The 12309-nt window shown below is 39.8% G+C and overlaps 1 protein-coding gene and 1 pseudogene across 1 annotated transcript; one reads left to right on the top strand and one right to left on the bottom strand.

Annotated features, from left to right (window-relative positions):
- Positions 1–3520: 3520 nt before the first annotated feature.
- Positions 3521–5212, top strand: LOC106325607 (putative pectate lyase 21). Its single transcript, XM_013763653.1, has 3 exons — positions 3521–4355; positions 4430–4568; positions 4800–5212. Exons 1-3 carry the CDS (start codon positions 3556–3558, stop codon positions 5022–5024), a joined length of 1164 nt encoding a protein of 387 aa, XP_013619107.1. The 5' UTR covers positions 3521–3555; the 3' UTR covers positions 5025–5212.
- Positions 5213–5764: 552 nt separating this feature from the next.
- Positions 5765–7631, bottom strand: LOC106326563 (annotated as a pseudogene).
- Between the last annotated feature and the right edge of the window lie 4678 nt (positions 7632–12309).

Below are 12309 nucleotides of genomic sequence, written 5' to 3'. Positions count from 1 at the left end.
AAATGACGAGAGGATAATAAACTATACTCCATGCTGTTTGGTAATCCTGATTATAAACAGTGTGTCATTCTTCTACCTTTCTAGTGGCATGCAGTCCTTTAATAATGGAACAAAACGCTCCACGTCGGTTGATAGACAACTAAATCGGTGATGTTTAAAAGTAAACGACACACATGTTAAAGATCTTTCAAGACGGCACGTAGTTCTATTACTAAGAAGTGAAGTAACAAGCAAACATTAGTTCTCGATTGTCGGATTTGTTGAGGCGATTCTCGGGAGTCATTGTTCGTCTCGGGTCAACAAATTGTTAAAGCTCGCGTCCGAGTGTCGCTGTGGTTCGTTTGTTCTTTGCGGCAGTGGGCTTGACTTTATTTGCAGGTGGATGAGGCTTCCTGACAGGGTGTGACAAAGGCATCAACTCGCTTTTTTTGCTCGGTTCGTGGCGGCAATGGAGGTGGACGTCTCTTGGTAAGAGTTTTTCATCTTTACGCTTGTCTAGCACTTCATCGACAGTGACGGTTATAAGGTCGAGGAGTTCATCGGGAACCAGCTACTCCGGAGACGACACGGGAGTTCCCGGCATCCGAGGCAACGAGGAGAACCTCACGGTCCCGTGATCATCGTTGATGGTTGAGAACGGCAACCGATTCTTAAGGATTTTAAAAACGGCCTAGCGGAATGTGCCGGGTCTAGTGGGTGGGCGAAGCTAGGTTGTAATACATTGATTTAGGAACTTTTGTTCAAATCGATTTTGTAACTGGATCTGAATTTCCCGTTTAATGGGTTGAACAATATTAGTTTCACTATAAAAAATAAAATAAAAATAAAATAAAATAAAATAAAAGTAGAAATTAAATAGCCTCTGTTTTTTTTTTTTTTTTATAACATCAATTTATATCCATAGTCTGAAAGTAAGAACTCGCCAAGCTTCTTCTTATATGGCTGTTAAAACAGACATCACAAAGGCTTATGATCGTTTGGAGTGGAGATTTTTAGAAGAAACGATGAGAAGAATGGGTTTTGACAGTAAATGGATCAGATGGATGCGTATCATCAGTCCGGTTTTCAGTATTGATAAATGGAGTTCCAGAAGGTCATATAATTCCTAAGAAAGGGATCCGACAGGGTGATCCTCTTTCACCATACCTCTTTATTCTATGTGCGGAAGTATTATCTCACATAATGCATCAAGCAATGAGCGATCGGTCTTTAACTGGGGTGAAAGTAGCTCTACAATCTCCAGCAGCTAACCATTTGCTTTTTGCTGACGATTCTCTATTCTTCTCATTGGCAAACCCAAAAGCTGGACGTCGGCTGAGACAAATCCTGAATCTTTATGAGCAAGTGTCGGGTCAAGCAGTGAACTTGAGGAAGTCATCTATAACATTTGGAAGTAAAGTTGCAGCAAGTGTTAAAGACAAGAATGCGGAATCTCCTTGGAATACATAATGAGGGAGGCGATGAGAAATACTTAGGCTTACCAGAACAGTTTAATAAGAAGAAAAGAGAAATGTTTAAATACATAATAGAAAAGGTGAAGGCTGCTACACAAGGATGGAAGAAGAATTTTCTTTCACATGGAGGTAAAGAGATTCTATTGAAAGCAGTGGCTTTGGCTATGCCAATATTCACGATGAATATCTTTAGATTACCGAAAGAGATTTGCAATGAGATAAATGCTATCTTGGCAAACTTCTGGTGGGGATCAGGAGATAAGAAAGGGATGCATTGGTATAGTTGGAAGAGAGTAAGTGTTCCTAAGAAAGAAGGAGGATTAGGATTTCGGGACCTTGAAGGTTTCAATCAAGCCTTGCTTGGAAAACAAGTTTGACGCATTCTACAGCATCCTAACAGCCTTATGGCACGTATATTGAAGTCACGCTACTTCCCAGATGAAAGCATTCTCACGGCGACTTTGAAGAAAAAGGCTTCATATGCATGGAAATCCTTATTACATGGTAGAGATTTATTGCGACAAGGGATGAAATATGTTATTGGTAATGGAACAACTGTTGGCATGAGGAACGATCCATGGTTGTCAGATCATACACCAAGACCACCGAGAGCAAAAGAACAAGAAATCATTGGGGAAACTGTGAGCGACTACATACGAGAAGATGGTCAAGGATGGAATGTTGAAAAGCTTCGAAACAAAGTGATAGAAGAAGATGTGGACAAAATACTTGCGCTCAAGATAAGTTCTACAGCTGAAATTGACTTACTAGGTTGGCATTACACAGATGATGGGATCTACACTGTTAAGTCTGGCTACTGGTTAAGTACGCATCTACCGAATAGAGAACAAGTCCAACCGATATGGGGTGATCCGGTTTTAAAGCAGAAGGTTTGGAAATGCAATACACCCCCAAAGCTGAATCATTTCCTATGGAGATTATTATCAAGATCACTCGCTGTGGGAAGTAATTTAAAAAGACGTCATATTACTTCAGATGATCAGTGCAAACGATGTTGTAACGCAACAGAAACAGAGGCTCATCTCTTCTTCGACTGCCCTTACGCACAAAGAATCTGGAGGGCTTCGGGAGTTTCAAATCATACGATACTAAGTACACAAACAACACTGGAAGACAAAATTGATGTATGCCTTTCCTGCAACATTTCCACACGATTGCCACATTTAAAGGATCTTCCGATAAGTATTCTTTGGAGGATTTGGAAAAGCAGAAACATCTTACTCTATCAACGGACGACTATAAATTGGTGGAATGTGCTTGACCAAGCAAAAAGAGATGCAAAAGAATGGTCTTCAAACATGACAGATATGCCAGACTTTCAAAAAACAGGGGGGTCAATGCCACTATTGGGAATATATGGAAAAGACCAGCACAAGGTTGGATAAAATGTAACTTTGATGGCTCCTTTGTTTCACCTTTGATTCCGTCTAAGGCAGGATGGATAATAAGAGATGAGCGAAGCATTTATCAAGGGGCTGGACAAGGAAGAGGATTTACTACAACACCGTTGGAAGCAGAATTCCAGGCTCTCATTATGGCAGTGCAGCAATGTTGGTGTCGCGGCTTTACAAAAGTTATATTTGAAGGAGACAACAAGAAAATGTTGGATATTCTCAATGGAAACGCTTTACATTTTGGAGTGTATAACTGGACTCGAGAAGTAAGATGGTGGAGCACAAAGTTTGAAGAGGTTACATTTACATAGACCAAGCGTACGAGAAATGAAGTGGCTGATAAATTGGTAAAAGCTAATATACCCAATGATGTTCCGTATGAATACTATTTTTATATTCCTCATTTCATAACAGATGCTTTACATAAAGACTTTGTAAACTCGATTCATTAAATAGCCTCTGTTATTGTTTTGTTTTTGTTCTATAATAGTGCTTTCTAATATGAAACCCACCAATATACAACGGCGTAATGTCTTGTTGGACCCAAGACTTTCAATTTTCACCTAATATAATTACCTCCGTATTTATTTTAATGCCTCTTGCATATATATACTGAATAATTTAGCACTTGTTCATAGTGAAATGATCTAGTTTACTTAACCTTTTGTTAAGACAAGAAAATAATAATGTCTATTGTATGTACAATTTTCTTGTTTCTCTTAACCGCTTCTTCCGCGTTTGCGTCTGCGTTTCCTAAACCGGCACCCGTAACGCAATGGTCAACATCAGAGACATCAAACTCAACATCTTCTTGCTCAGCAACTGGAAATCCAATCGATGACTGCTGGAGATGCGACAAGAAGTGGAAATCCAACCGCAAGAGCCTCGCGGACTGCGCGGTTGGATTCGGACGCGACTCGGTAGGCGGTAGAGCAGGGGAGTTCTACACCGTAACAGATTCAGGAGACGAGGATCCTCTAAACCCTTCTCCAGGTACATTACGTTACGCCGCAACACAAGACCAACCTCTATGGATCATATTCGATAGAGACATGGTAATAACACTAAAAGAAGATATTCAAGTGACTTCATACAAAACCATAGACGGTAGAGGAAATAACGTGCAGATAGCTTATGGACCGTGTTTGGCTTTGTATCAAGTAAGTAACATAATCATACACAATATTTATATCCACCATTGTGTACCGGCGAAACGGTCGTTAGGAGGCTATTCTGATGGAGATGGGATCTCGATATTCGAGTCACGAGATGTTTGGATTGATCATTGTACGTTAGAGAAGTGTCACGATGGGCTTATTGATGCTGTGGGTGGGTCGACGGATATAACGATTTCGAATAACTACATGTTGAATCATAATGAAGTCATGCTTTTGGGTCATAGTGATGAGTTTGAAGGTGATCGAGATATGAGGGTTTCAATCGCGTTTAATTATTTTGGTGAAGGACTTGTCCAGCGAATGCCTAGGTAATATATAACATGTAATGTGTAGATAAACGTAAAATCAATATTTACATTGTATTTATTAATGGCATGTGTAGGTGCAGGCATGGATTTTTTCACATTGTGAATAATATTTATAGAGAGTGGGAGATGTATGCAATTGGTGGAAGTGCTAATCCAACCATTTTTAGTCAAGGAAATGTTTTTATAGCTTCGGATAATCAGTTCACAAAGGAGGTACGTACGTTTGTGACATACTGACATGTCTACCACTACAATAAGAGCGTTTTAAGCTAATATATACAATTTAATTCATGATTAACTAGAATTTTAGAGTTTGCATGCAACCTTTTGCTTTGTTTATTAAATCTTTCATGACTTGCAATAAACCAAACTAAAATCTAAACCAAACCCATAAGCCGATACGATTTGACTTATAAATAAGTTCCTCACATGCTCTGTATGCAGGTTACAAAGCGAGAGTGTGTAGATGGAGACGATGAATGGAAGGAATGGAATTGGAAATCAGAAGGAGATGAAATGCTAAACGGTGCTTTCTTTACACCATCAGGAAACGAGGATTCTCCTAGCTATACAAAAATGTCGAGTATGGTAGCTCGGCCAGCTTCACTTCTTAAGACTACACATCCATCAGTAGGTGTTCTTAGTTGCCAAATTGACCAACCTTGTTAGAACACATTCATCAGCTTGTAACCAAATACTGTATTATCCTCTTATTCTTGTTGTGGTTATTATTAGAGCATTATAGGATTTGTATTGAATATGTGATGATCATAGAGGCAGAGCCAAACAAAACAATTGCATAGCTCATTGTCATTACACCAGAATGTTTCAATTAAAAGTCACTGAGATTTCACCTTCTTGACGTCTCCATTTCCTACCCATACTTCAATTATTTTCACTAATTGTTTAGATGTTACATACTTACATCAAGACCAAGTAATATACATGCATTTTAAGACGAAAATAAAACAAGGGACAGCAGAAGATGGTAGCAATAATGTTTTTATTTGGCTGTTAATTAGTATTGTTGTTATATGTTGGATGTTTTTATTTTAAATTGTGTAATGATTTCATAAATAAATATAATTTGTGAAGTTACATAAATAATTGTGCATTCAACAAAAATATCATTTTGTGAAACATAAGAAGGATGTAAGTTCAGTTTTTCTCATTTTATATATTATTTGATTGTCATTTACTCATTTTAAAGTGGTTTCATTTGCATTATTACGTAATTTACGTTTGATTCTATCTAAAATTCTTTGGTGTTATATAATTCTTCTAAATATACCATTATAGAAGTTGGAGTGTTAACGGAAAATACCGAAGTAGCTATAAACTAGAAGAGAATATTATATTATAAGAATGAACAGAAAAAACAAAGAAGAAGAGAAGAAACAAGAAGTGGCCTATATAAGCCAAGAAGAAGCAAACATGCAGAGCAAGCCAACCACAAAACCAGCCTTAGCTCCCCCCACGATCCTAACTGCACTGGCTTCATCAGCACTCTCATCATCCGCATCTCCATCAGGCCCTTCCGCAGGTGAATGGGACTCACCAAAAGAATCAACAGGCGACGGTGCAGCCTTCTTCTTCTTCCCTTTGGCTTTCCCTTTAGCCGGTATAGGAGAATCCGCAACATCGCCATCCTCTGGTGCCGGGGCAGGAGCCGGAGCTTCAACGGCCAAAGCCTTAAACAGCTCTTTAGGCAATAAAACCTTATCAGTCGCATAGATAGCCAATGGCTGCTCGTCGATCAGAGTGTTAACAATCTGGACAGTGTTGATCCTTGTCGTGAGAGTAACTTTCTCTCCATCGTTCTGTACAGTGAGCTCAAACTTGTTGGCTCCATCTGTGGCAAGTGTGTTCATCGGACCATTGTTGGATCTGAGCATGGCCATTGAGTAGTAGTTCGGGACAGCGAGGAAACTGAGGAAAGCTTCTTTCTTTGGAGCAGTCAAGTTCTTGTATTTGGGCAAGAATCCTTTCATGGCGTCATCTCCTGGACAGAACACTGTCATGCCTCCTTCTACACTCTCCTGTTACAACATAAACACATTCCAAAAACAACAACAATTGAATCTCCAGTCTATAGATTTTTGACTTTTAATTAGAATTTTAATAAATTTAATTGGTAATGAAGTCAATACGTTTGACTAAATACATTGGTTACTCTCGAAACCTTTTGACTTTTGGTTACAAGCCAACAGAACAACCACATGCATACTATCTAATTAAATATGATTACTTAACAATGCGAATTAATACTATAATTAGTATAGTTTCCAATTAGAGTAACTACTATCACTATTCACTAATCAGAGTTTAATTAGTGAAAGTACCTGATGTCTTTTTCTTTTAATTTAATTGTACATTTATATCGCCACATGCATCTATTACTTGATTAATGTTTTATTTTCATACTTAAGTAGTATTTGCAAAACATCAAAATTAATCACGGTTTTAGTAATGTTAGTACCAGCGTCTATTTTTGTAATTAATTTCTACGTACAGTGTGACATGCATATATTAATTAATTAGTTTTTCAATTACGAAATGGCTAATTACTGAAATAATCATTTTCTAATTACGTGTACTTGATTAGGGTTTAGTAAGCACCTGATAGGTTTTTGAAGCTCCAGGGTTAGACAGAAGAGTCTCGGCGAACACTTTACAGCCATTAGCCGACATGATCCTGGTGATGTTCATCTCCGCCGGAGCCGTAGTCGGAGCAGCCGCCGCATCCGACGGTAATATTCTACTGATCTGTATAACGGAGATGTTGTACGGAACTTCTTCGATTGACTTGACGAAGAAGGAAGACATATCTCCGCCGTCGGGACGGAAGCCGACCTTGCCGCCTCTCAGCATCGTTATATTGACGGATCATGTGGTTCCGGGAGCAGCTCCGGTGGCTTGGAAGAGAGTGGCGGCGAGAGCTGAGCCGCCGCCGATCTGGGGGAGTTTTTTGGCGCCGAAGTAATCGAGGAGGACGTGGAGGGAGAGGATGTTTTTGAGAGTGGAGATGGTGTAGCCTTTGGAGGTTAAGGCGGACATGGCGGCGTTGTCGACGGCGCAGACGGTTATGGTTGTTCTACGGTTGATTTCGTCGGAGAGGTGAGTTTGGGTTAGGAGATGGTTGAAGGAGGAGAAAGAAGGGTGGTTTGCTAAGAGGTGCGTGACGTTGTGCGCGTGTGTTTCGAGGGCGAGGAGGAGGAGGAGGAGGAGGATGGGGAGAATGCTGGAGGTGATTACTGTACTCATCTTCTTCGCCATTGTTGAGACTGTGGAGAGACAATGTGATGTGTGGAATTTTGAGAGATTTGTCAGAGAGTGTGAGCTCGGAACTTGAAACTAAGATGATGTTTTCTTATACCGACTTTGGATTGTGGTTGCCGTTACTATTGTACCATTAAGTGTTTATTTAATTTTTTACTATGATTGTGTTTTAGTATTTAATACTATCAACTATGAATTTAAGTTATGGTTATGGACTTGCAAGTTTGTGAATTGTGACCATGTCATACTCTGCTCCCATCTACTATGTAAACATTAAATTATTGAAAATCTATTTTGTAATTATTTTATGTAGTTTTTCATGTAGATGTGTAATGTGTATTGTAATATCTATCGACTGTTCGACTAAGCTTGAAATAACATGAAGAGCAAGTTACTTATTTTCTACCGAGTTATGGATTAGGAAAAGGAAATATAAAAATATGTTACTCACAGAAATTAGGAAATTATGAGTTATCTAATTTCTATATAAGAAGATGCAAAGGTGTTGCATAACTTATGAGTTTGAAGAGATTGTATTGTGTTTTTGAGTTTTGAGTTATTTTCTCAAGTTGATATAAAGAGAGTTATTCTTTATACTTATACAATCCTTTAGACTTTATTTGGTATCAGAGCCACTACTTCAAACGTGAGAAGAATCGATCGTGGGAGACAAGATGGATGAAGAAATCGTGGAGACCAAATTGAAGGAGACCGGGCCGTCCTCCATTAAGTGCCCTATGTTAACAGCTGCAAATTATACAGTATGGTCAATGCGGATGAAGATTGCTTTAAAGGTTAACAAATTATGGGAGACGATAGAGCATGGGAGCAAAGACGAAGACAAGAATAATATGGCAATTGCTTTGTTATTTCAATCTATACCTGAAGCATTGATCTTACAAGTAGGAGAGCTTGACAGTTCGAAAGCCGTCTGGGATGCTATAAAGGCAAGACATGTGGGTGCTGATCGAGTAGGAGAAGCTAGATTGCAAACCTTGATGACAGAGTTCGACATAATCAAGATGAAAGAGACAGATACAATCGATGTGTTTGTGGGTAAGCTTTCGGAAACTCATCAAAGTCAGCAGCTCTTGGAGAAACTATTGACGAACCAAAACTTGTGAAGAAATTTTTGAAAAGCTTGCCACGCAAGAGATACATCCATACCATCGCAGCCCTTAAACAGGTCCTTGATCTCAATACAACTAGCTTTGAAGACATTGTAGGGAGATTGAAAGCTTATGAAGAAAGAATTGTTGAAGAAGAAGATGAGCAGCAAGACGACTCAAATAAGCTTATGTATGCTAATACTGAATCAAGACAACCTGTTCAAGAGAACTATCGAGGTAACAGAGGAAGAGGACAAGGTGGTCGCTCTTATTGTAGAGGAGGAAGAGGTCGTAGTCGATCCTACTACTATCAGTCATACTGAGGTGAAAGAGATGACTCAAAAGTGGTGTGTTACAGATGCGATAATCTAGGACACTATGCTTTAGACTGTCCTGATAGATTGCTAAAGCTTCAAAAAGCAATTGAGAAGAAGGATGATGAGACACAGGAAGCTGACAATCTGATGATGCACGAGGTGGTGTTTTTAAATGAGAAGAAGGTGAAGCCGAGCATGTTTGAAGCTGATATGGATACAGACAACCTGTGGTATTTTGATAATGGTGCCAGCAATCATATGAATGGAAATTGATCTTTCTTCCTTAATCTTGATGAGACGGTTACAGGAAAAGTGAGATTTGGTAATGATTCTCGTATTGATATTGCTGGAAAGGGTTCAATACGCTTTATATTCGAGAATGGTGAGAAGAAAGTGTTACACAACATGTATTTTATCTCGGACTTGAAAAGTAATATCATCAGCCTTGGACAAGCCACTGAAGCAGGCTGTGAAGTTCGTATGAAAGATGATTTCTTGGTATTATATGATCGAACTGGTCAACTATTGGTGAAGATCAACAGGTCAAGGAACAGACTTTACAAAGTGATTCTTGAGGTCGAATAAATCAAGTGTCTACAACTGGTTTCTTTCTCCGATTCAACTAAATGGCACGCACGTCTCGGGCACATTGGCACTGACACTATGAAGACAATGATAAAAAAAAAATTGGTTACAGGGATACAGAAGCTGACGATAGAAAAGGAAACATGCTTGTTGTGCTTGCTTGTACACGGTGATCTGTGTGGACCCATCACGCCCCCTACACCAGCACATAAGAGATATGTGTTTGTATTGATCGATGATTGCAGCCGCTATATGTGGACGGTACTACTAAGATAAAAGAGTGAAGCTTTCGATAAGTTCAAAGGATTTAGAGCAATAGTTGAGCAAGAGACGCAGGCTACTGTACAAACTTTGCGAACAGATAGCGGTGGCGAGTTCACTAGTCATGAGTTTCAAGAATACTGCGAGAAGCAAGGCATCAAGAGACACTTAACTGCGCCTTATTCACCGCAGCAGAACGGCGTGGTGGAAAGACGGAACAGAACATTAATGGAGATGACCAGAAGTATCCTTAAACACATGAACATGGCAAATTATTTATGCGGAGAGGCTGTGAGACATGCGACCTATCTCATAAACAGGGTCGCAACAAGATCGTTGGTGGTATCGACTCCATACGAAGTGTTCAAGGGGAAGAAACCGAGTCTCGAACACGTTCGTGTGTTTGGTTGTGTAAGTTTTGCGATAACTGAGGCTGTTGGTAGAGAGAAACTGGATGATAGATCGAGGACGTTGGTACACTTAGGAACAGAGCCCGGGTCAAAGACTTATCGACTATATGATCCAGCCACACGAAAGATTGTCATCAGTAGAGATGTTATTTTTGATGAAAATAGAGGATGGAAGTGGAATAATAAAGAAGATAAAAACAGAGACTCTGGGTTACCATTGAGCATGATAGAGTTGGTAACAATGGTTTGCAAGATGATGAAGCTACCATTGAGCGTGATAGCGTTGCTCGAGTTATGAGCAATGCTGAGAATACTAGCGAGATAGAAGAGGAGAACGATGGAAGGACAGAGGTCATAGATGATACCGCTCTGAGTGAGAGCGATGGAGATGAAGATCAAGATCACGGGGATTCTGATCAGCCAAGAAGATCAAGCAGAATCCGTAAGAAACCTGACTATTTGAACGACTATGTTTGTCTTACTGAAGTAGAGGGAGAGTGGCTTCTTCTCATGATCAATGAGGAACCATGGGATTACAATGAAGCAAAGGATTCAAGGGAATGGGTCTTCGCTTGTGAGGATGAGATCGACTCCATAACGAAGAACAAGTGTTGGAACATAGTCGAGCCACCTATTGGATGCAAACCTATAGGTTTGAAGTGGGTTTTAAAGGTTAAACGAAACCCTGATGGCAGTGTCAACAAATACAAGGCAAGATTGGTCGCCAAAGGGAATGTGCAAAAACATGGAGTCGAATTTGATGAGGTATACGCCCCTGTTGCTCGTGTTGAAACAATACGTTTCATCCTTGCATTAGCAGCGTCAAACAATTGGGAAGTTCATCACCTTGATGTGAAAACTGCATTCTTACATGAAGAACTTAAGGAAACCGTGTACGTGACACAACCCGAAGGATTTGAGATTAAAGGAGAAGAAAATAAAGTTGACAAGTTGAAGAAGGCGTTGTATGGCCTCAAACAAGCTCCACGTGCTTGGAACAATAAGCTAAACGAGATACTCGAGGGATTGAGGTTTGAGAAGGGCTTAAAAGAGCCATCACTCTGACGGAGAAAAGAGAGAGAACATCTTCTCATAGTTATTGTGTACGTAGATGATTTGATTATCACAGGTACCAATGTGAAGATGATCATTGAGTTCAAGGAGGAAATGGCTACAAAGTTCGAGATGAGTGATCTTGGGAAATTAACCTACTATCTTGGTATCGAAGTATCTCAGACCAATGGGTGCATAATGTTAAGACAAGAAAGATATGCCTTGAAGATTTTGGAAGAAGCCGGGTTGAGTGATTGTAATGCTTCTCAAGTCCCTATGGAGTTAAACTTGAAGCTTTCAAAAGACCCTAGAGAACGATGCATCAATGGGAAGGAGTATAGAAGAACAATTGGGTGCTTGCAATACCTTCTTCATACCCGACCTGATCTCGCTTTCAGTGTAGGGTTACTTAGTCGCTATATGCAGGAGCCAAAAGAATCTCATGGTGATGCGCTTAAGCAAGTTCTCAGGTACTTGCGTGGTACTCTTGCATATGCTCTTGTGTTTAGACACACAAACAGAAGTGGTATTATAGGATATAGCGACGCCAGCCATAATGTTGATGAAGATGATGGAAAGAGCACAACTGGCCACGTTTTCTATTTTGATCATTGCCCCATTACATGGTGTTCGTGCAAGCATGAGACAGTGGCCCTTCCGTCTTGTGAAGCTGAGTTCATGGCCGCCACAGAAGCAGTAAAGCAAGCAATATGGTTACAAGACCTGTTTTCCGAGATAACCAATGAGAAGAGTAAGAGAGTCACTATTCAGATTGACAATAAATCTGCAATAGCTCTTACTAAGAACCCAGTGTTTCATGGACGAAGCAAGCATATACATAGAAGTTGAGCATGTTCCGGGGAATGAACAGAAGGCGGATATCTTGACTAAATTACTTGGACGACTTAAGTACAAAGGAATGAGGAGTTCGATTGGTGTT

The sequence above is a fragment of the Brassica oleracea genome, chromosome C2, assembly GCF_000695525.1.
Source record: "Brassica oleracea var. oleracea cultivar TO1000 chromosome C2, BOL, whole genome shotgun sequence".
NCBI classification, from domain to species: domain Eukaryota; kingdom Viridiplantae; phylum Streptophyta; class Magnoliopsida; order Brassicales; family Brassicaceae; genus Brassica; species Brassica oleracea.
Note: the sequence above shows the minus strand (reverse complement) of the source record. Positions and strands in the feature narration are given on the sequence as shown.

What these genes read in the sequence shown, in the direction of transcription:
- LOC106325607 (XM_013763653.1), top strand. Translation starts at nt 3,556, where the DNA reads ATGTCTATTGTATGTACAATTTTCTTGTTTCTCTTAACCGCTTCTTCC. An exon ending in CTTGTCCAGCGAATGCCTAG is followed by an intron (nt 4,356 to 4,429) that starts GTAATATATAAC and finishes TGGCATGTGTAG; the next exon opens with GTGCAGGCATGGATTTTTTC. An exon ending in ATAATCAGTTCACAAAGGAG is followed by an intron (nt 4,569 to 4,799) that starts GTACGTACGTTT and finishes CTCTGTATGCAG; the next exon opens with GTTACAAAGCGAGAGTGTGT.